Genomic DNA, 24,479 nt, shown 5'->3' on the forward strand with positions numbered 1-24,479 from the left:
TGATCTCTACTTTTACCCAGCACATAGCAGCCTTTCTAATAATTTTCCTTTTGTTTTTCCTATTTCCAACTACATCAGGTGTGAAAGGGAGCAGTGAGAAAGAAAGGCAAACCCAGTTCCACAACACCGGAGGGTTATTTAGACCACCTGATCATTCAAAAGAGAAATTTAAGGTAGGCGGGAAGCTCAGTCCTACAGAGGATTCTGGGATTTGTAGTCCAGACGCTTTCTGGGATTGGAGCACTTCCGCTCCAGGAAAGCGCAAAACTATTTGCTCCGCTGGAGAAATGGGAGAGCGTAATATAGTGCTCTGCGTGTTCGGAAGCATTTGGCTACCAGAGGGTAAGAATGCGAAGCCCTCTCCTTTCGTGGACTCCGGATTGGATTCCGGCTGTAGGTGTGGGAACCGGCTTTTCCGCCTCACGCGGGGGCGGAATAGCGGCCCCGGTTCCTCTCGGGAATGCTGGGGAATGTAGTCCAGGAGCTCCGCAGAGTCGGAGGTATTTCCGCTGCGGGAGGTTAACATCGCGGCCTTTATTTCTCTCTGGGAGGTGAGTGATCCCTGGGACCCCGCGACCTTTTCTAAGTTTTTGACCTGGCCGTGAGATCAGCGGCTCCGGGCCCTGGGTCACAAGGAGGAAAAGCCGCGGCCAGTGGCAGAGATCGAGGTTGACGGGCGGGGGCGGCTGCCTGCCTTCCCCTAGCCGGAGCCTCTACGTTTGGAGCGCTTCGCGGGTCTTAGGCTTGGAGGCGGACCCGGCTCCGCAGGCTTCGAGGGTCTCCCGGCTCCCCGCCGCCCAGCTCGCCTTCCCCTCCCCTTCCACACGGCTTTGTCACTTCCTAGAACTTGATCTTTCCGTGTCTCAGTTTCCTTTCCTGGAGACGGGGATATTACCTACCTTACACATTTGTCCTGTACATTCATGGTATAGAGTATAAGTGAAATGTTTGGAGCAGTTCGGACGTGTGGCAAGGTGTTAGTTGTGAATATAAACAATACAATAGTAGTCAGAAAAGTTACCTCTCTGGAAACTCTTCCAGGTGGCACTGGCTCTTCTTATCCATGCGGGACAGGAGGCTCTGCCCGGACTATTTCTGACTCGTGTTTTAGAAAGAGAGCGTCACCCACAAATACCTTCTGCGGTTTTTGCAGGGCCACAGACCAGACTGTAGCACCTCAGGCTCCTTTCTTTTCCGCCTCCTGACTTCTGAAAGAGGACTCCTTGGCAGCAGAGCCCCGCTGCGACCGTACTTAGCTTTCGTCTTCCTCTTCTGCGGTGATAGAAGGTATTTCATTCATGAGCAACTGTTAAATAATTGAGAAAATATGGAGAACATGCACAGGACATGAGTGATAGTCTTCATGGTTACACCTGGAATGCTAAGCGTCATCCCGAGGGTTTTATAAAAATTAACGCAGTCTTCACAAAGCCCTCTCCAGTGAATACTGTTACTGCCTCTATTGTACAGATGAGGGAATGGAGTCAGAGGAGCCTAAGTTACTTATCCTGTGTCGCACCGCTAGTGGGTGAAGTGGATTTGAATCCAGGGTGTGTGTGCCTTATGGATATCCTTGGTCCCAAAGTTTGAAGTCCTCAAATTGGAATTAGGAAACAAAACAGAAAAGTAAGTTATATAAATATTTAACCATAGGAAACTGGCTGCAGAGGAGTCAAGTCATTTGGGATCAAGTTATGGAGGTAGGTTGGAATTTTAATGTAAAGTATTTTGAAAGCAGGATTCATGAGTCTGGACTTTTTATAAAATTTTAGAAGCATTCTCATTTACTTTTATTTCAGACAATATTTATAGTTCATGTTCTCATTATGGAAGATATGCACACTCATCATAGAGAAGTTAGAAAATATAAAAATATATACAGAAAAGCAATAAGAATAACTCCTAATACTAGAACATAGACATTTTTTAAAACATTTTAGTGCATTCTGTTTAGCAGTTTTTAAATGTGTGTTTATTTTATTATATTGTTACCCCAGTATTTACAGTTAGTTCCTTAACTCTACTGTGGAAGTTTCCAAGCATACCCAAAGTATAATATAATGAACTCCTATGTAACAATCACCCTGAGTCAATCCTTGCTAGTTTTCTGTTTTGTTTTTTGTTGTTGTTTTTTTTTTTGCTTCTCTGCTCTCCACACACACATATTTTTTTTCCCCTTGATTATTTTATTTTTTAATAATTTTTTATTAACATATAATGTATTATTTGCCCCCGGGGTATAGGTCTGTGAATCATCAGGCTTACACATTTCATAGCTCTCCTTGAGTATTTTAAAAGAGTCTATTCATTTATTTTAGAGAGAGAGAGAGCACACAGGGGGAGGAACAGAGGGAGAGAAAATCTCCAGCAGACACTGGCTACATTTAACTGACTGAGCCACCCAGGCGCCTTTCTCCTTGAGTATTTTATTTTATTTTTTTAAGATTTTATTTATTTATTTGACAGAGATCACAGGTAGGCAGAGAGGCAGACAGAGAGAGAGGAGGAAGCAGGCTCCCTGCTGAGCAGAGAGCCCGATGTGGGGCTTGATCCCAGGACCCTGGGATCATGACCTGAGCTGAAGGCAGAGGCTTTAACCCACTGAGCCACCCAGGCGCCCCTCTCCTTGACTATTTTAAAGCAAACCCAGATGTTGAGTTGGTGGGACTGAAAAGCTATCTCAAATTATTTATATATGAAGACCAGTGGAAGGGAGATTTTATTAATACATCAGGATTGGTGTAAAGAAATACCGTAGACTGGGTGGCTTAAACAACAGAAATTTATTTTGTCACATCTGGAGCTAGAGGTCAAAGATCAGGGTGTTGGCAGGTTTGGTTTCTTCTAAGGCCTCTCCCCTTGGCTGCCTTCTCGCTGTGTCCTCACATGGCCTTTCCTCTGTGTGCCTGCTTCTCTTGTCCCTTTGTGTGTCTAGATTTCCTCTTACTAGGACATAAGTTAGATTGGTTTAGGGACTACCCTAAAGAACTCATTTTAAGCTAATCGCCTCTTTAAATGGCCTATCTCCAAATATAATATATTCTGCTAATTTGCTGACTTTTGAACCCAGAATATCATCACATTCTGAGGAACTGGGATTTAGAACTTCAACATAAGAGTTTTAGGGGGTTATATTCAGTCCATCACAGATAAAAACAGCAACTCTAACGTTTTCACTCTTGGCAATGAGGAGAATGTTACTCGTAGGAGAAGGTTAGAAAGAATTGCAGTTAGGGAAGATGAGGGGTTGTCTTTGCTCCTTTGAGGTTGCTCTTGCCACTGGCATATAACTTTGATTTCTTTTCTCTCTTGTTGGGTTCAGGGACTGCTGTTTTCCAGGACCTTGTCATATTCTTTCCAGAGTGCCCAGCAGCAACCTAGAAGTTAGCAGAGAAGAGTTATTCGGTGAGTAGCCATTGAAGGGGGACCCCCAGCCTGGGATTAGGAAAGAAAATAGGAAGATAATCTATATTCACATTCCTTTTCTTTGATCTCACTTGTGGTGGGCCGCGGAATACCACCAACTTTCTCAAGAGTATTCAGAAGCTGATGTACCATTATGCTCAATATGTCATGGTCTAAAACAAATTTCCTTAGAAACAAGTCGATGCTAATGTTTCTTTCTTTCTTTCTTTTTTTTTTTTTAAGATTTTATTTATTGGAGCACCTGAGTGGCTCAGTCGTTAAGCATCTGTCTTCTGCTCAGGTCATGATCCCAGGGTCCTGGGATCGAGCCCCTGCATTGGGCTCCTTGCTTAGCGGGAAGCCTGCTTCTTCCTCTCCCACTCTTCCTGCTTGTGTTCCCTTTCTTGTTGTGTCTCTCTCTGTTAAATACATAAATAAAATCTTTTTAAAAATTTAATTTATTTGACAGAAAGAGCGAGAAAACAAGCAGGGGGAGCAGGAGAGGGGGCAGTCAGTAGCGGGCAGAACAGGATCAAACTTGAGCAGCTCGGTTTAAAACCTAGCTCTGGCACTCTGACTGGATAACCTTGGGCAAAGTATTTAACTTCTCTGTGCCTCTGTTTTCTTACCTGTCCAAATAGGACTCTCAGTACCTACCTCCTAAAGTTTTTGTGAATATTAAAAGAGATATGTTATGTAAAGTGCTTGACATAGTTCCAGGGATGTTGTAAATCCTTGACATATTACAGACTAACGTTGTCTTTTTTCTATTATAGGTGGCTATGTGACATGAAAAATGCAGCAAGTTATCAAAAGGGCAAAAGGGGGTTTTAAGGTATTCTTTTTTTCACCTGCCTACCGTTTTCCCTACTTCAGTTCTGTCATTCAGTTGAACAAAAATGAATAGTTTCTGTAATAGCCATTGGTTAAACTTATAACTAACACTAATTTGCTGTCTTGAACCCAGAAAGTCCCTGGGGGATGGTTATTTGGTCTCGGTTGCTTTAAAAAGGTTCAAGTCATCACTATCCAATATGGTAGCCATCAGGTACATGTGATAATTGAGCACCTGAAATATGGGTAGTGCTAATTGGGATGTTCTGTAAGTATAAGACGCACAATGGATTTCAAAGACTAGTATGAAAAAAAAGAGTGTAATGTCTCCATAATTTTTATGTTGATTGCAGATTGAATTGAATTTTTATGTTGATCGTAGGTTGAATATATTTTGGATATATTGGGTTAAATAAAATATATTATTAAGATTGAGCCCAGTTGCTTCTTCTAACTTTTTTTAATGTGACTACTAGAAACGTTTAAATTATACTATGGAACTTGCACTGTATTTGTCAGATCGCACTGGTCTTACTGGAAGATCCGTTTTCACTCCGGGATTTGCCTTCAGGGGCATTCATGAGTCACTCTTGCTCCTTAGGCTTCCAAGGGCATCGTACAATGGAGAGAAGCAGAGAGTTTGGACTTAGGAGGCCTGAGTGCCAGGTCTAACCCTGCCCTTGATTTTCTGGGTGTCCTTCAGCAGCTCAGGTAACTCCTGGAGAGGCAGGATAGACTAACATCGTGGTTCTCAAACTATGGTCATATCAAAATCATTTTAGGGAACTTGGTAAAAAATAGAGCAACTATAAAGACCTAGGAGTTTTACTGTATCAATGGGCCTGGGTTTTTGTGTTTATTAGCTTTCTGGGTGATTTTGAGGCTGTTCTGATCACCTCCTATTCACCCTGTATAGGAAGGCGAATCCTTGTTCTAATTAGTATGAGATGGCTGAAGGCATAACACCCGACACTGGGCAGGTGTCACTGGCAGCAGCTTACACACAGCTCTTGGGAGGAGGACACTACATGCCACGTAGGGCCGTGTGGGGCTTGCGCCCAAGAATAGAATAAACCAGCAGGGCTGTAGTAGGGGGTTTTTGTAGTGACAGGAATGTAAAGTGACCCTTGGCTCCCGAAGGAAGATGTGATTAGCTTCTCTGAATAATTTGACAGGCTGGCAGGGAGGTAAAGGCTGTTAGGTTGAGGACTGAGTGGGGTGCATCTGGTCCAGTTGGTAGGGTGAATTTTTTCAGGTCTTAAAGTTATACAGGCTATTGTGTGGCAACATGGAGAGGTTCACTCCATTGAGAAAGAAGGTTTTTAACACTATGGTTCCCCCAGAACCAAGAGGCATAGCCTGCTACATAGGACCATATGAAGCCTGTCACATGCAGGGTCGGAAAGCAGAGAGAGGAAGGGGGGTTTGTCTTTATGACTAGAGTGGCAGCAAATAACCAGGTGGAGACATCTGTATTGGGTACTAGTGAAAAGAGGCAGGTTGGGGTCAGTGGTCAGGAGAATGAGGGTTCTTGCGTGCTCTCTGGAAGCTGGGTTTTTGACAGACTGGCTTTGTGATTTAGCAGGCTCATGGTGAGGTTGGAATAAAAGATGTCAAATAGTATTGAATCTAGACCCTGGTTCATATATAGAGGAAGTAGCTGGGTGGGGAGCCTTTCCCCCCAGGGTCAGGGGCCAGGGCCGTATCTGGAGAGACCAGAGTAACTCATGGCTAGGCCTTTGGGCCCTGTAAGGCTCAAAGTTGTATAGGCAGCACATGGAATCTCGGGCCTTACAATGTCATGTACAGAACAAGAGTTGACAACCAGTGCTTATAAGACAAGGGCTTGGGCACCATATTGCCTAGGTTCATTAGTGCCTGGTGCAGTGTCCTAACCGGACAATGAGATTGTGGCCTGGGGCAGTAGGAGGCGTGTAGGAGTGCACACCTCAGCCGCCCACCTCCACAGACTTGATTTGATTAGTTGTAGTAAGGCCTGAACCCTTTTTTTTTTTTTTTTTAAAGTTCCTTTGTGAGTCTAATGTGCTGTCCAAATTGAGAACCACAGTCCTAGTAGGTAAGGCTCTGGGTGAAAATCTTGACTTTTCTATTGGTCACTGGTTGATCATGATTGGAGCTATTTCTCTGCGCTCCATCTTCTTTACCTGTAAAATGGGGATGATTTTTGTCTCAATCTCTAGACTTGTGAAGATCAAATAAGATAGCACATGTACTACATTCGTGGAAATGGTGCCATGGTAAGTACTAAGTCAGTTGCTATTAAATGTCAGCAAATATTGAGAGTATTTTATGAATGGGTTGAGTTTCCTTGTGGGTAAAATTAGGTGCTTAGAGTGCCCTTGGTATTCTTTCTGATCCTAACAAACCTTGATTCTAATCCCATTTTTAGAACCAGAGAGAAAGAGAAGATTGCAGTGTATTTACTTTCTCTTAACTTTTTTGCTCTGTTGTGGCTAGAAGAAGAGTTGAAGGGGAAAACCTCAAGTCTTTAGTCTGTCTGAGGATATCTGGAGGGTTGTTTTGACTGTTGCTACTCTCATAGTGACCCAGAAACCAACAGCATCAGCATCCTCTGGAATATTGTTAAAAATGTAGATTCTTAGGCTCCATCCTTGATCTTCTGATTTAGAATTTCTAGGGGTGAGACCGAGGTTTCTGTACCTTCCCAGGGTCTCCATTTGATTCATGGAACATTAAAATTTGTGAAGCACTGGTAGAGAGAACAGACTCATGCTTCTTAACAAAAAATATTTTCTGTTTTCTCTCTGGCTGAATTCCACATCCTTCCAGTACCAGATATCTGCATGATGCACTCTCCCTTGCTTGGTTCAGGTTTCATGGTCAAATGTGGGAGAAGCATCCATGACAGAAAATTATTCTGCAACAGCCCTTCCTGCTATCTCTTCCCCTCTTTTTACCATGCCTTTTTTTTTTGAGAGAGCACGTGTGCAGGAGTGGAGGGAAAGGGAGAGAGAAAATACCAGGCAAGCTCTCCGCCCAGTACCAAGCCCAACATGGGGCTTGATCTCGTGACCCTGAGATCGTGAGCTGAAATCAAGAGTTGGATGCTTAACTGAGCCACCCAAGTGCCCCGACCCTGCCTTATTTTTCTCAAAAATACCTCTCACTGTATTATCAGTTTGCTAATATCCTTGACCACATTATAATATCAGCTGCATGAGATCACGGTCCTTGCCTGCTTTGTTCACTGCTGTGTCTTTCATGTCTCGGATCCTTGGCTAGCATAGAGTAGGAGATAAATAATAAGGCCTTGATCTACACAACATATCTGTCAGCTGTTCATTACAGCAGTCATTCTGCAAGTCTTTGTTGAGTTCCTTTCCTACTGAGTGCTCGCAGAAACTATCTTCTTTTTTCTTGATGCTTTCAAAATTTCTGTTTCTCTACATTTTTGCCATTTTAATTACAATATGTCTTGGTATGGATCTGCTTTTTTTTTATTTTGTTGGGGGTTCTCTGTGCTTCCTAGATCTGGATATCTGTTTCCTTCCCAGATTAGGGAAGTTTTCAGCATTATTTCTTCAAATAACTTTTCTGCCCCCTTTTCTCTTCTTCTTCTGGGATCTCTATAATCTGAATGTTACTATGTTTGATGGAGTCGCTGAGTTCCCTAAGTCTATTCTTGTTTTGCAGAATTCTTTATTCTGTCTTTTGTTCAGCTTAATTACTTTCCATTACTCTGTCTTCCAAGTCATTAATCAGTTCCCCTGCCTCTTCCAGCCTGCTGTTCATTCCTTTGAGTGTGTTTCTCATTTCATTTATTCAGCCCTTTATCTCTGTTATTCTTTTAGCTCTGTGTTAATGGCCCACCAGTGTCCTCCACTCTTTTCTCAGGTCCACTGAGTATCTCTGTGGCCATTACTTTAAATTCTTTATCAGGCGTGTTAGTTAGATCTGTTTCACTAAGATCTCTGACCGTGGCCTTGTCCTGTTCTTTCATTTGGGACAGATTCCTCTGTCTTCTCATTTTGTCTAAGTCTGTGCCTGCTTCTCTGTGTTCAGAAAGTCAGTGACATCTCCCTTACTGGAGGGTAATGGCCTTGTGAAGAAGAGGTCCTCTAATGTCCTGCCATGTAGTGTCCTCTGTTCCCCAGTGCCTGGTGCTTCGGGGAGTGGCTCCTACGAGTGTGGCGTGTGCTCTGCTTGGTGTAAGGAAGTTACAGAGGGAGCGTCAGTGCTGTGCTGGTTCCTGCAAGTGGCTCTGTGTTTATGCTGACGGGTGAGGGAGGGCCAGTGGCTCCTGCCAGTTCTTTGTTCCAGTAGGGTCTCTCCAGGAACGCAGCCACTCCGGAACACACTGCCAGGATGAGCAGACAACCTCCCCACTATGTGCCCAAGCGCACTTCTGCACTTCGCATCGCTGCCTCCACGCTGTATGTCCACAGGTGTTTTGTCCTGCCTTCTTTCCAAGAAGGATGTCTCCAGGCTCTGCCTGAGCCAGGCCCACTTACCTTTCAGACTACATACAGGCTTTCAGCCCTGCTGGTTGCAAGAACTCCTGAAATGCGGCCCCTCTTGCTTTCTGAGCCCGTGGCTATGGGGGATTCATTTTCTCATCTCATGCTCCCTGTGTGTTATCTGTCTCTCACACTTCTCCACAACCATGGCTCCCTCTTTCCCACTGAGGCCACGATCTGTTTCTCTCCCAAACCAAGGTTCCACACTTCTTGGCTTCTACCTTTACTTGTGAGTTTATTATGTCAGTGTTCAGGTTGATTTCTGGGGTATCTAGGATGATTTCCAGATTATCCGGTTGTATTCATGGCAGGAGGTGAGCTTAGGGTCCTCCTGCTTTTGCCACCATCTTCCCCTCTCTCCAAGAAGTAAATGATTCTTGACTTCATCCTCCAAACAGTCCTCTCTGATCCCAGCCACTTCCCCTTCCACTCTCTCTCCTGAGAGAATAATCTGATTACAAGACAAAGGGATCTTTTACCCTCCCTTCCTCAAGGCTTTCCTGCTGCCCCGCAGATAAAACTGGGACTCACATCAGGGGAGGTTGAATCCCACCCACCTGCTTATCTGTTGCTGCCTCTGATTTGTATTTATTCCCACCATAGCATTTGTTCTTTTGAGGTTTTCTGGTGATTCTACTTCTCTTGGGCTAGTAGAACTCAGTCATCCCCCACAGCTCAGCAAAAGCCATGTTTGTGTAGAACCTGCTCCATGGGCCTCAGGGGACCCAGAGGACCCCATACCCTACTCTGTCAAGTAGCAACATATAATCACCAAACTGTGAGCAAGTTGTATCTCTCTCTCTCTTTCTTCTTTTTTTTTTTTTTTTATTTATTTGAGAGAGAGAGCACGAGAGAGCATGAACAGGATGAGGGGCAGAGAGAGAAGGACAGACTCCTCACTGAGCAAGGAGCCTGATGTGGGCCTCAGTTCCAGGACTCCTGAGATCATGACCTGAGCCAAAGACAGGTGCTTAACCTACTGAGCCGCCCAGGCGCCCCAATTGTATCTCTTCTAGTGAGTTTTCTATAAGTGTTCAGTGAATTGATAAACTCATTTACTTAATGAAGAATTTATAAATTAACCTGCCTATTGCTAATTATGGAGGCAGTGAGCTAGTTGCTCTGAATATTTTGATGGACACATTGTGTGGATTTCATAATGGATCCATGTAGGCACTGACTTCGAAAAGCAGAAATCACCTTTCTGAGATGGTAGTTTTATTTCATTATTTTAATTTTTAAAAGATTTTATGTATTTATTTGAGAGAGAGAAGGAGAGAAAGAGAGAGAGCATGAGAAGAGGAAGGGTCAGAGGAAGAAGCAGACACCCTGCCAAGCAGGGAGCCTGATGTGGGACTCACTCCTGGGACTCCAGGATCATGACCTGAGCCAAAGGCAGTCGCTTAACCAACTGACCCACCCAGGTGCCCTGAGATGGTAGTTTTAAAAATCCAGATGCTCTTCTCTCTCTCCCGCTTCCCCTGTACCCCCCCACTCATGCATGTGTATGTGCAAACGCACCTGCGTGCGCACAGACTCTGTCTCTCTCTCAAATAAAATCTTAAAAAAAAAACGGGGGGGTCACCTGGGTGCCTAAGTTGCTTAAGTGTCCAGTTCTTGATTTGGGCTCAAGTTATGATCTCGGGGTCCTGGGATTGAGCCCCACTTTGGGCTTGATGTGGAGTCTGCTTGGGATTCCCTCTCTCTTTCTCCCTCTGTGCCTCCTCCTACCTGTGCTCACCATCATTCTCTAAAATAAAGAAATAAAATCTTAGGAGAAAAATCCAGAGGCTCTTTTCCTTCCAAAGATGACCTTGGTCTTGCAAATATTGTGAAAGACTTGGAGGAAAATCTTGGAAATAAAACACCTGCTCTCCAAATCCTCCCACCTGGGATCAGCCTCAAAATTTTACAACTCAGAGGTGCCTGCTGGCTCAGTTGGTTAAGTGTCCAACTCTTGATTTTGGCTCAGGTTGTGATCTCAGGGTTGTGAGGCAGAGCCCCATGTCAGGCTCCAAGGTGGGTATGGAGTCTGCTTAAGATTCCCTTCCCCTCCTTCTGCCCTTCCACCCCCCTCTCTTCCTCCCTCTCTAAAAAAAAAATTTTCTTTTAATAACTCAAAGAAATCTTCATTCATTAAGACCCTGACACTGACTGCTGAGTGTCTCCTGAGCAGTTTCTGTTCCAAGCACTGTTTCAAGTGCTTGAGCTACAAAGCTGAGTCAGTATTAATTACAAGATTGATTTACCAATTATCCCCCTTTCCCCAGGGGTGATGGAAAGCGCTCCCTGCAGAACACTTCTTACTGAGCAAAAGTTTTTGGGCAGATAGAGTCAGAACAAAGTGAATCACAGATCCCAGAAGCCTGTTTCTGCCAAGATTGGGAAGTTTTCCATTGCCCTTTTCCATACTAGGGTTCCTGTATCTAAAGATGGAGGAGTAACTAATAGTAATTAACTAATAAGTAATAAATTAACCAACAATTAACCAATAATAATCTCTTAATCTGATTATTGTATGTTCAGTTTCCACCCTCCTCAGAATCAGTCCTACCCTGAGAGTGAAAAGGAGAACTTGTATCCAGGCCACCTGTGTGGTTGGGCCGTAGTTCACTACCCAGAGGTGCTCAGCTGGAAAGGGCTTGATCTCAGGACTCTAACCCACTCTCTGCCTGCCTCCGCCCCAAGGAAGGGGTTCCTTGGGTGTTCATGTGAAGCAGCCATACCAGTCACTTATGTTGAATGTTTAAGCCACCAGACGCTGTTCCAAGTGTCTGACATATAGTCACTTAGACCTACTACCCTTCCCCTGAGGTTGGTAATATCATTGTTGCCATTATTATCTCCAGTTATAGCTTGTGCTTTTTGAGACACAGAGTATTAGCAAGTTGGGGATGCAGTATTCACACACCAGTGGTCTGATTCCAGAGCCTACGCCCTTCACAGCGCTGTTCTCTTCTCCCTCAAGCAGATCCTTTGGCTTCAGAGTCGTCTCCCCGTTTCCATGTCTGTCATCCCTAGCTCTCAGCTCTCGTTTCTCTTCCTGTGAGACCTTGGAGTCCCATCAGCCTATTTTTGTCCTCAGAAGCAGCAGAGAAGCATCTAGAATATCGGTTCTGGTATGAGAGCTGGATTCCACTTCCACCCGTGTGTCTTGACCTCATCAAACTTCAGCTTCTTCATCTGTTAAAAGGAATCCACAGTTCTTGTCATCAAGTGAGAAGGTCCCAAAATGCCAGGTACCGTGCCAGGGGCATCTCACGGATTAGCTCATTTATTCTGCCAAAGTAACCCTCTGGCTGAAGTTCTGTTTTGATCTTTTTGTTGTAGCTGAGGATGGGCACAGAGGTATAGGCAATTGGACCGAAGTCACACGACTTGTGCGACAGTAACTTCGTCATAGGTACGTGGGCAGTACCTTCACCGAACAGTGTGCCAGGTGCTTCGTAAGGTCCCTGACACGTACTCGGTGCTCAGCTAAAGCCACCCACTGCTGTTTTTGTTGTTTTTAATCATTTACTAGGATTATTATACCTTGTTAGTTTGAATGACATAATGACAATGATTACCTCACTTATGGGTAGATAAATCTTGCAGAGTCACAGGTTTTTGTTTTTGTTTTTGTTTTTTTTTAAAGATTTTATTTTTATTCATTTGACAGAGATCACAAGTAGGCAGAGAGGCAGGCAGAGAGAGAGGAGGAAACAGGCTCCCCACTGAGCAGAGAGTCTGGTACAGGGCTCAATCCCAGGACCCTGGGATCATGACCTGAGCCGAAGGCAGAGGATTTAACCTACTGAGCCACCCAGGCACTCCTGAGTCACAGGTTTTTATTATTTTTTCTTCAGCTTCATGAGAGTCTTTTTCAAGGTCCTGCTTTTAACAGTAAATTTGACAAGGTCTCATATCTTTCAAAAAACAGTCCTCTGTTAACAACAACAGAAAAGCCCACGGTTGTCCGTATAGTAAAATTCACAGAGAGAGAGTAGAGTAGTGGTTACTAGGGGCTGAGGGGCGAACTGATGGGGAGCTGTTGTTTTATGGGTACAGAGTTCTAGTTGAGGATGGCGAAAAAGTTCTGGAGATGGGTGGTGGTGATGACTGCACAGCAACAGGAATGCACTTAATGAACATAATAGTGAATAATAATAATAATAACGAACTTAATAATGGTTAAAAAGGTAAATTTTAGGTTCTATTCATTTTATGCAGGAAAACAAAGTCATCCATGTATTCTTAAATACAATTGCAAAGGCATCCCGTTAAGTATGCTGACCAAGAAAGAATAATATATTTCAGGGGTTAAAGGCGATTTTTGCATGACAGAGCAACAGCCTCCAAAGGCTCCGTTGATAGAAACCATTTATGAGGACAGGTTTTATGTTAGTGAATATTACCTGCTTTTCTACAGCTCCTAAGAAATAAGATACCCTAAGAGTGTTCTGTGTGCCCTGCACCTGCTGATTTAATTCTTAAAACAATCCTATAGGCACTGTTAACCCCTCCATTTTTACAGATGAAAGAATTGAGGCACGGAAACATTAATAGTTTGTTGAAGATTTCACAGCTAGTAAGTAGCAGTACCGTGGACCTAAAACATTTGGCCCTGGTGATAACTTTCTCAACCTGGGTACTTAATTCTCCACATCCACACTCCCTAGAATCAGATTCATACCCTAAAAGCGACAAGGAGAACTTGTGTGTGGTTGGGCAGGGTTGTTCATTGTGCAGGGCTCTCAGCTGAAGGGGTCAGTCTCGGGAATCCAGCCCACCCTCTGCTCATCAAGCCCCCTGAGGAAAGGGCACCATGGCTCTTTGATGTGAAGCATAAAATATGGGTAGTGATAATATGTTAATTGAATGGGTTAAGGACAGTCTTGGCCAAACTCTGATGGCTTTTTTTTTTTTCTCCTTCCCCTTTTGTGCCTTCTCCGGACTCAGGACTCAGCCCTTCCTTAGAAGGACGAGTGCAAAATGACCAAGTTCAAGGTGAGTTGGGCTTCCTTTCTAGATTTTAAACGATTGTCTCGCTTCTCAGCGATTAGATGCGTTCTTGAAAATGATTAAACAGAATAGCAGGCATTTCAGAATCTCTTCTGTGCCAGAGGATCACTGCTTTTTATTTTAGTGTAGATTAATTTTTGTTATTTTGTTTTATCACCTTTTATAATTTCCCAAGTAAAATAGAGGAGAAAGGTCACTAGCAGTGAATAAAAACCTCCCACTTTATTATATTTTCCTTATAAAAACTGTTTTCATTTTCCCATGTTCTTTTCCTTATATGCATTTGTAACCATATAGTTGTAATAGTTATATAGTTAAAATTTTCAAATTATGCTTTTCTAATTAATATTATAGTTCCTACTTTTTTTTATTCCCTACATTTTTTTTAAAGATTTTTTGTTTCTTTATTTGACAGACAGAGATCACAAGTAGGCAGAGACAGGCAGAGAGAGGAGGAGCAGGCTCCCTGCTGAGCAGAGAGCCCGATGCGGGGCTCGATCCCAGAACCCTGGGATCATGACCTGAGCTGAAAGCAGAGGCTATAACCCACTGAGCCACCCAGGCGCCCCTATTCCCTACATTTTTTTTTAAATATTTTATTCATTTATTTGATAGAGACAGAGATCACAAACAGGCAGAGAGGCAGGCAGAGAAAGAGGGGGAAGAGCAGGCTCCTTGCTGAGCAGAGAGCTCGATGTGGGGCTCGATCCCAGGACCCTGAAATCATGACCTGAGCCGAAGGTAGAGGCTTTAACCACTGAGCCACCCAGGTGCCCCTGTTCCCTACATTTTTATATGGCTATATCATATTCCCTTGAATTGATGGACTCTGTGTGTGTGTGTATGTGTGTGTGTATGTGTCTCATAACTTTTGCCCCATTCTTGGACATTTACGTAGTTTAGAATTTTTTTTAAGATTTTGTTTATTTGAGAGAAAGAGAACAAGCAGGGAGAGGGGCAGGCAGAGGGAGAAGCAGGCCCCCCACTGAGCAGGGAGCCTGATGTGGGGCTTGATCCCAGAATCCTGGGATCATGACCTGAGCTGAAGGCAGATGTTTAACCAACTGAGCCACCCAGGCACCCTGGTCATTTAGAATTTTTACTGTGTTAAAGAACACTGTTATGATGAGCACCGGCTGTTGTAGGGAAGTGTTGAATCACTCTAGTACACCTGAAACTAATATTACACTGTATGCTAACTAACTGGAATTTAAATAAAAGCTTAAAAAAGCAAAACCAGGAAAGCGACATCATAATAAATTCTGATTTTGACATACTTGAAAGAATATTGTACTAATGGTGTTCCTAACATAACCGTTTTCCTCAAAAAGGAATTTTGAGGCATTTGCTATTCTTTGTTCTTAATATTTGAGGAATCTAAATTGAGAAAGGACACTTGCTAGGGGTACCTTTGGGATTTTGCACATACAACACTCTGATTTGGCCTGGTGTAGCCAGGCATAACTGGTGAGTCACATGGAGAAAATATTCTTCTGTATTTTCCCATAAGAAAACTAGAGTCCTTTAAAAAAACAAAAACAAAAAAACTTACTTGTTTTAGAGAGGATATGAGCAGGAGGGGCAGAGGGAGAGAGAGAGCAAGAATCTTTTTTTTTTTTTTTTTTTTTTTTTTGAGAGAGCAAGAATCTTAAGCAGACTCTTCGCCCAGCGGGGGGCCCAATGTGGGGCTGGAGCCCAATGTGGGGCTGGAGCCCAGGACCCTGGGATCATGCCTTAAGCCGAAGGCAGACACTTAACCAATGAAGCCACCCAGGCACCCCTGATTTATATTTTTTATTTACTTATTGATTTATTTTTTATCAAAGTAATAGTGTTCTTAATTTTAAAAAGTCTACTAGTACAGGAAGACCTACTGATGCTTTTCTTACTGCCTTTAGTTTCCGACCAGCCTCAAGAGGCAGTCCATGGTCGCTCCTGCAGGTTAATTCCAAAGAAACAGGATTGTAGAATTTTAGAAAACTCCTTAGGCTCACACAGGAAACCAAAGGTCCAACGGATCCAAAAAGACTCTGGGTAAAGAGGGAGGCAAGGGAAAATAATTCTTCTTGAGGACTTAGGCCTTTCTGTGTGTGCTAAGTTGCTGTCGTATACAGAAGACACCACAGCTAATGAGACTGCCTCTTCATGGTGACTCTTCAGTGGCTCCTTTAGGATCTCTGTTGCTCATTCAGGGCTCCTGGAGATGCAGGGCTCCCGTGATGAGCACACAGTTTCCATATAAAATAGTTAAGGACTGTACTGCACACCAGCTGGTCTTACTCATGGGTGATTTTTGTCCCTAGGCAGTGTCTGGCAACATTTCTGGTGTCGCCAACTTGAGGGAGGCTTTGACCTCTACTGCACAGAAGCCAGGGCAGCTGCAAAAATGCAGGGGACAGCCCCCCCAATAAGCAGTTGTCTGGCCCCAAATGTGAGTAGTGTCAAGGTTGAGAAACCATGCCGTACACAAAGCTATCCAGGAAAAATAGCAAAACATGAGTTTTTTATATATGTTTTTTAAAATATGTTTTATATATGTTTTTTTAAAAAAAGCTTAAAGTCTCTAGTAGAAATTTTACAGTCATAAAATAAAACCCTGATTGGAATATGAGCAAAGGACATTGACTGGCGAGGTGGTAAAGAAGAAGAAATAAAGATGGCCAGTAAATATATGAAAATGTGATCATTTATTAAGTGGCAAATAAGTACAAAATGAAAAATAAGTTGCTTTTTACTAATCAGATTACATAGGACTTAAAAACGTTGGTTATATTCAGTGTTATGTATGGTGTGGAGAATTAGGGCTACTTAAATTTTCTGAGGGGAAGAATAAAATACAGAAAAAGTTGAAAAGGAAACCTGCCATCGTACATAGTAATTTTGAAGTGGCATATTCTTGGATTTTGCAGTTTTTTCCTTCTTGGAACTTATTCTAAGAAAATAATTAAGACAGGAGGCTAATATTTATTTGAAAGTTCTTTTTAGTATTTATTTTGGAAAGAAAAAAATCTAACATGATACAGTATGTATTACCTGAAATGTTTACCTATATTGTAGTAAAATTGACTTTCGTCTCTTAGAATCTGAAACTACTTCCTACACATCCCTTCCAGTTTTCTCAGTGCTCCTTCTCCCAGCAGCCATTGGGTGCAAGATTGAATTTGCGTGTGCTTGGTGTTGTAGGAGGCCGTGACGTTCAAGGACGTGGCAGTGGTCTTCACAGAGGAGGAGTTGGGGCTGCTGGACCCCGCCCAGAGGAAGCTGTACGGAGACGTGATGCTGGAGAACTTCAGGAACCTGCTCTCTGTGGGTGAGGACAGATGCCCTGTGGACTTCAGCCCCTTGCAGTGTTTATTGTATCCTTGGATGCGTATATCCTTTGGAGCTCTTGAACTGGGTGACATTTTTCTGGTCTTCTCTCATCAAAGTGTGTTTTATAAATGAGCTGTAAATTGATTTGATGACTGCTGTGGTCATCTCTCATTAGTGGGTCATGACACATATGTAGGGTATTGTACTAGCTTTTTTTTTTTTTTTTTTGAGAGAGTGAGAGTGTATGTGTGCATGTGCAAATGGGCAAAAGGGCAGAGGGAGTGGGAGTGAGAGAATCCCACGCATGCTCCTCGCTCAGCACGGAGCCCGATGCAGGGCTCAATCACAGGACCCTGAGATCGTGACCTGAGCCAAAATCAAGAGTCGGATGCTTAACTGACAGGGCCACCCAGGCTCTCCTTGGACCAGCATTTTTAATGAAATAGGGTAGAAAATAATTGAGCCCTTGGCAATAACTGCATGTTGCTGAAAATCATGTGAGAAATGGTGGAAAGAGTCTGAAGAAAACAGACCTTTTTTTCCAGTAATTTACAGGTAAGGCCCGCATATCCTGGATTTTTGCATCAAACATTATCTTCTGATGGGTTGTAATTAACAGTTTGGAAATCACTGATCTTGATGTCCTAAAGATGATATGGTTAGAACCACATTTTTAGTAGTTTAGTAATTTTTAAACTTTAAATGTTTGTCCTTGCCTTTTGACAGGGCATCAGCCCTTCACCCCACACATAATACTCCAGTGCGAGAGGGGAGGAAAGCTTCAGATGAGAAAGACAGCAACCCAGGGCCGCAGCATTGCAGGTGAGAGCCGCGCGGCTGAGTCGGCCGTGCTTCCTGTCGCCTCCACAGCAGGGCCGGGCCTGTGAACTCTGCAGCAGTTTCTCGTACTTTTCCTCCCCTGCTTTGCTCTTTTATAGTCATTCTCCACTCGAATTGATTCTTCTGTATGTTCGTCAGATCCTGTCCTCTGCTTGAATCTCTGGTAGCTTCTTATCTCATTCAGAGTAGAAGCTGAGTACTTCAAGTGGCTTATGTCCCAGCTTCCTGCTCCTTGCTTTGCCCCCATCCCTCCACACGCGTGACCTGTCACCTGCCCCCGTGTCAGTCTGTTCCATCCAGTTTTGGTGCTCTGCTCTGCCCCTCACGGCCCTGCTTCATCGGCCTCTCTACTTGTTCTTCCTTCTGTAAGAAGTGCCCTTTCTCTCTGTCATCCTCTCAGCCTCTCCCTTCCTTCATGTAGGTCTCTTCTCAAATCAGAACATCATAAGAGGGTGCCTGGGTGGCTCAGTGGGTTGGGCCTCTGCCTTCGGCTCAGGTCATGATCTCAGGGTCCTGGGATCGAGTCCCATATCGGGCTCTCTGCTCAGTGGGGAGCCTGCTTCCCCCTCTCTCTCTGCCTACTTGTGATCTCTCTCTGTCAAATAAATAAATAAAATCTTTTAAAAAAAACTAAAAAAAAAAAACCATCATAAGAAAGAGGCACCTGGGTGGATCAGTCGGTTAAGCATCCGACTCTTGATTTCGGCTCTGGTCATGATCTCCGGGTAATGGGATCGAACCCCATATCGGGCTCCTCACTGAGCACGGAGCCTGCTTAGGATTCTCCCTCTCCTTCTCACCCCCTTCCCACTGGCTCTCTTGTGCATTCTCTCTCTCTCTCTCTGTCTCTCAAAAAACAATCCCCCACATCTAATGAAAGCTTAACTTTGCACTTGTAACCAAGTTGAATATCCTTTTCCCTGTGTGGCTTTTCTGTCGTCTTTAGTAGTGAATCATACTGTCTTGGTGAAGAATGACTTTTTAGAGTGAAGATTCTGATAGCCACTTTTTTAGGCAGGTCTCCTATTAAAGAAAATAAATACACTTTATCAAGAAAGAAAATTTCTGGGGCACTTGGGTGGCTCAGTGGGTTAAGCCTCTGCCTTCGGCTCAGGTCATGATCTCAAGGTCCTGGGATCAAGCCCCGCATTGGGCTCCCTGCTCAGCCTCCTCCCCCCACCCCCGTCTGCCTTTCTGCTTATTTGTGATCTCTGTCAAATAAATAAAATCTTTAAAAAAAAAAAAATTCTCAGGTAATAACTAGCTTTCAAGTTAGTCTTTCCCTTCGAAGATTTTCCTTATGGCAGCCACCCATCCCACAGAGTTACAGGAAATGGTGTCACCTACTGTCATCCCTGTGTGTGTTTATAGCTCTAGCAGAAATTTCATCCAGAGAAGCCTTTACTTCCGAAGCACCTCTAATACTGTCCTGTGTTCTTAATGCTTGTCATAGGCCACTAAATTATTTCAAGCTCACTGAGTCCCAGCCTGTAACTTGGAAAACTGGTGTTGTCCATACAAAAACATGTTTCTCTATCCATCAGTTTGACAGCCTGCTTTCAGAGAATTATTCCTGAGGCTCTAAATATTGACTCCTATGTGAAAAGGGAAAAATTTTTACACACAAAGGAGGAGAGTACAAAAATTTCAGAAGTAATCAATCCATAGGTCCCATGTCCACTTTTGTGCCTTATGCTTTTTTTTTCTTTTTTCCTTTAAAGGGATTCTTGCAGTGATTTTGTGATCAGCATAATTTTCTTATCAGCAACCTCCACTTAGGTTAGCCCAGCATCTGCTGAAGCCTTTCAGCTTCCCAGCAAAATTGCTATTTCCAGTCCTTTTCCTGTTCTAGATAACTTACTTGGAAAAGCTCTTTTACTCTTGTAACATAGTTCAAACTCGGGGCGCCTGGGTGGCTCAGTGGGTTAAGCCTCTGCCTTCGGCTTGGGTCATGATCCCAGGGTCCTGGGATCGAGCCCTGCATCGGGCTCTCTGCTCGGGGTGGGGGGCCTGTTTCCTCCTCTCTCTCTCTGTCTGCCTCTCTGCCTACTTGTGATCTCTGTCTGCCAAATAAATAAATAAAGTCTTAAAAAAAAAAAAAGTAGTTCAAACTCCACAAAGAAGTCAAACTGGGACTTACATATTCTTTCAACATGTCTTTGTTGGATACTGACAGGGTTCTGCGAGCGGTGAAAATAGCTTGTCCTTGTGGCTGCTGCGTTCAGGTGGGAGAAGACATAAAACAAAAAGATAAAGGACATACATATATAGTACGTCAGATGTAATATGTGCTGTTTAAAAACAAAACGGGGTAAAGCAGATGCCAGGCAGATGGCCAGGAGTGTTGAAGGATAGGGAGAATTTACTGCTGGAAATTGGATGGGAAAAGAGGCCTCATGGATAAGGTGTGATTTGATGAGTGATCTGAAAAGAAGCAGGTAGCTAGGTGTGTATCTTATTGGTAGAACAGAGATCCAAGGAGAACATAACTCTTCCTGACCAGTATTGACTTTGAGAATCTATACCATACCCTGTTCATTTCCTCCTCACAAGTTCTTGCTCTGGTGTAAAAGATTAAGCTTCTGATTTTTCACTTTTATCCCCCCTGGAGATGATAGGAACTTTATTGCTGTGAGGTTTTGGAATGATATATGGTACTGTAAACCTCTTCCCCCATTACTGTCCTGAAAAATATTTCCCAGTAGGAGGTGAAAAGCCATTCTCTGCTTATACTCTGAACTTTAGGCACTTATGTGATAAGATAGGTTCTCCCAAACAGTGTCTTTACAACCAACCCAGTGCTTCAAGGCTTCTAACATAGAACAGACTTGCAGTGAAATAATTTCAGGCAAAGGTTTTTAGCATTGCCTGGGGACATTTTCCGATAATCTGTTTTACTAAACATTTTGAACATTTGGTCAGATGTGCGTACAATGGGAAGAATTATGTGGAAGCTGTTTATCAGACATATGCCGAAGCAAAGACAAGGCTTTTAGTAAATGCAGCTTAATCTTTGTAGAGACTCCCTAGGAATCTTGATCTGCGGCCACTAAATTTCTAACCTGTTTCTCCCAGGTAAAACTTAGTATGATTCTCAATGGACCTAAGTTTATAGCCCTGACATCTCTGAACCAAGTGTTTATATGCCTCATCTCTAAATTCCTATTATTCTTTTAGGAGACAAGAATCTAAATGACCTGGGGACTCTTCAAGAAATTGGATCAAAGTTCCTGCCGCATGAAGAGCTATTCTGCTCGCAGATCTGGCAACAGGTTACAAAAGAATTAGCCCAGTGCCAAGATTCCATGGTCAGTATTCAAGGAGCTGGCTCTCAGTTGGAAAAACGAGGTGATGCACTCGGTAAAGATGAGGGATTTGGTAAAGGCTTTAATCAGAATTCACATCTTCAGGTTCCCCACAGAGACCAACCGGGAGGAAAAACCTACCAGGCAGAGGAGCATGAGAAAGGTTTCCTTCAGCGCTGTCATCTTCAAACTAACCAGACAGCCCATGTAGAAGAGAAGCCCTATAAATGTGAAAAATGTGAAAACACCTTCCGTCGGCTTTCAAGCCTTCGAGCCCATCAGAGGGTCCATAGCGGAGAGAAATCATTGAAGTATGACACATCGTTTAAGGGTTTAAGACAGAGGTCATCTCTTCACCATCACCAGAGAGTCCCCACTGGAGAGAATTCACACAAATACGAGGAATGTGGGAGGAACGTCGGGAAAAGCTCACGTTGTCAAGCTCCTCTGATAGTCCACACATTAGAAAAACCTTATAAATGTGAGGACTGTGGGCTGAGCTTCAGTCAGAGCTCATATCTTCAAGTCCACCAGAGAGCCCACATGGGAAAGAAACCTTATAGATGTGAAGAGTGTGGGAAGGGCTTCAGCTGGCGTTCCCGACTACAGGCTCATCAGCGAATCCACACTGGAGAGAAGCCGTACAAATGTGAGGCATGTGGCAAGGGCTTCAGTTACAGCTCACACCTTAATATTCATTGTCGAATCCACACAGGCGAGAAACCCTACAAATGTGAAGAGTGTGGGAAAGGCTTCAGTGTAGGTTCACACCTTCAGGCCCATCAGGTAAGCCACACTGGAGAGAAACCTTACAAATGTGAGGAGTGTGGGAAGGGCTTCTGCCGGGCCTCTAATCTTCTGGACCATCAGAGAGGCCACACTGGTGAGAAACCATATCAGTGTGATGCATGTGGAAAGGGCTTCAGTCGTAGCTCAGATTTTAACATTCATTTTAGAGTCCATACAGGAGAGAAACCCTATAAATGTGAGGAATGCGGGAAAGGCTTCAGTCAGGCCTCAAATCTTCTGGCGCATCAAAGAGGCCACACTGGAGAAAAACCATACAAATGTGGGACATGTGGCAAGGGCTTCAGCCGCAGTTCAGATCTTAACGTTCATTGTAGAATCCACACCGGAGAGAAACCCTACAAATGCGAGAAGTGTGGTAAGGCCTTCAGTCAGTTCTCAAGTCTTCAAGTGCATCAGAGAGTCCACACGGGAGAGAAACCCTATCAGTGTGCAGAGTGTGGGAAGGGCTTCAGCGTGGGTTCGCAGCTTCAAGCCCACCAGAGGTGCCATACTGGGGAGAAACCATATCAGTGTGAGGAGTGTGGGAAAGGATTCTGTCGGGCCTCAAATTTTTTGGCTCATCGTGGAGTCCACACAGGAGAAAAGCCATACCGGTGTGATGTGTGTGGTAAGCGCTTCAGACAGAGATCCTATCTTCAAGCCCACCAGAGGGTCCACACCGGAGAGAAACCGTACAAATGTGAGGAGTGTGGGAAGGTCTTCAGTTGGAGCTCATACCTTCAAGCCCATCAGAGAGTTCACACTGGAGAAAAACCATATAAATGTGAGGAGTGTGGGAAGGGCTTCAGTTGGAGCTCAAGTCTTATAATTCATCAGCGAGTACATGCTGATGATGAGGGTGATAAGGACTTGCCTTCCCCAGACAATTTGCACAGGAAAGAAGCTCCATAAAATTATATGTTTTGATACCTCAAATGGGTGCTGAAATAGTGCATTATCAGACCTGTCCTAGAAGACAAAGCATTTTATAAAAGAGTCAGTATTTAGCCAGGGCTTGACATGTCACAGTGGTTGGGTGACCACACAGCAGAGAAGCCTCGTGAGGGCAGTGACATAAGGACTTCATTCAGAATGTTGACATTTAGCAGATACTACACAGAAGAGAGGCTTAGGAAGGACGCATCCGATCTGAAGTTGACTGAAGGGCTGAGAGGGAAGTGCCAGAATTTTATATTCCATGAGAGTATAAGCTCCCAAGGGCATAGGGATTTGTTGACTGCCAAATCTATTTCATCTTTTCAGTGCCTAACACGTGGTAGGTATTTAGTAATGTTAAATGAGTGAAAGGGAGAATGGTCATATGTGAAATTTTTATTCAGTTCTTCTCTAAAAATTTCTATGAAATGTGCTTAGAAGAGGAATTCTGCAAGACTTGGAGGACAATTAAGTTGTACCCATGGGCTCATTTTCCCAACCTTACAGGTCCTGTGAACTAGTGTTTATCAACTTGCCAGTAGGTCCCCAATCACTTCAGTGGGTTATGACCAGCACTTTTATATGCTAACATTTTATTGAGGTATAATTTGCATGCAGTAACATGCATAAATCTCAATTTTACAACTTCGTGAATTTCGACAAATGTATACACTTATGTAATCACCAAAATCAATGTATACAATATTTCTATTAAACCAGAGTGTTTCCTTGTGTACATTTCTAGTTATTCCCACCTCCAGTGGCAACAAGTTTGATTGCTATACCTCACATTAGTTAAGTCTGTTCTTTGGTTCAATGTGTGTCCTCTTCTATGTCTGGATTCTCTTGATCAAATATACGATCATTTTAGTAGATTGAGGAAAGTAAGATTGACAAAATCAGTGTCCCATTATAAAAATTCCTCAGTGAGATAAAAGACATCTATGAAAATTCTACAAGCTAACATTTTTTGTAAAATTATTATTAGGGAATAGTTTGTATAGTAGAATCGACTCTTAGGTATATCATTCTGTGTCATGACAAATGCTTACTATTGTATTACTACCAACTCAATCAAGATGTTTAACACTTCCAAGACCGACCCCCTACCCTGAAATTCCTTTGTACTCTTGTAGTCAACCCATCTCCCTGTCTCCTCTCCCTGCCTTTGGCAGCCATCTGCCTGTTTCCTGTCTGCGTAGTTGACTTTTTTTGCAATGTCCTAAAATGGAATCATACAGTATATAATCTTTCAAGTCTGGCTTCTTTCACTTTATGCTTCTGAGATTCATGAATCTTAATGTGTGGATCTGTAGTCATTCCTTCTATTGCTGAATGGTAGTCTAGTGTATGGATGAATCGTGTTTGGTTTATCCATTTATGAATTCAGGGATATTTGAGTTTCCAGTTGTTAGCGATTATGAAGAAAACAGTGATAAGTATTTGCAAAAAGGTATGTGTGTCAACACAGGTTTTCTTTGTCTTAGTAAATATTTAAATAGTGGAATTGTGTAGTATGTCTATCTGTGTGGAAAGCTAACAACTCTAAAATGGG

At 43.3% G+C, this 24,479-nt stretch overlaps 2 protein-coding genes and 1 long non-coding RNA gene across 5 annotated transcripts in view; all 3 read left to right on the plus strand.

The window, feature by feature from the left end:
- The first annotated feature begins 310 nt into the window (after positions 1-310).
- Positions 311-11,923, plus strand: LOC116856063. 2 transcript variants are annotated; one of them, XR_004380465.1, is made up of 6 exons: positions 311-551; positions 1,042-1,700; positions 3,323-3,405; positions 4,182-4,240; positions 6,265-6,316; positions 11,824-11,923. It is a non-coding gene; the product is annotated as an uncharacterized LOC116856063 (long non-coding RNA). The 2 variants fall into 2 exon arrangements; XR_004380466.1 differs by lacking the exons at positions 6,265-6,316; positions 11,824-11,923 and adding an exon at positions 11,710-11,801.
- Positions 11,924-12,081: 158 nt separating this feature from the next.
- Positions 12,082-23,660, plus strand: ZNF45 (zinc finger protein 45). Of its 2 annotated transcripts, XM_032839069.1 has the most exons (6): positions 12,082-12,141; positions 13,687-13,727; positions 16,926-17,052; positions 17,781-17,876; positions 21,072-21,202; positions 21,305-23,660. In XM_032839069.1, exons 2-6 carry the CDS (start codon positions 13,713-13,715, stop codon positions 22,898-22,900), a joined length of 1,965 nt encoding a protein of 654 aa, XP_032694960.1. In that variant the 5' UTR covers positions 12,082-12,141; positions 13,687-13,712; the 3' UTR covers positions 22,901-23,660. The 2 variants fall into 2 exon arrangements, with proteins under 2 accessions (XP_032694960.1, XP_032694959.1); XM_032839068.1 differs by having other exon boundaries at positions 21,072-23,660.
- LOC116855970 (zinc finger protein 226-like) overlaps positions 12,092-24,479 on the plus strand; it is a 98,535-nt gene continuing 86,147 nt past the window's right edge. Inside the window, exon 1 of the mRNA XM_032839067.1 lies at positions 12,092-12,141. The gene's annotated coding sequence lies outside the window, so the exon portion shown is untranslated. The remainder of the gene's footprint in view (positions 12,142-24,479) is intronic.

This window comes from Lontra canadensis, unplaced genomic scaffold (genome assembly GCF_010015895.1).
Source record: "Lontra canadensis isolate GAN:19392208 unplaced genomic scaffold, GSC_riverotter_1.0 scaffold107, whole genome shotgun sequence".
NCBI lineage: Eukaryota > Metazoa > Chordata > Mammalia > Carnivora > Mustelidae > Lontra > Lontra canadensis.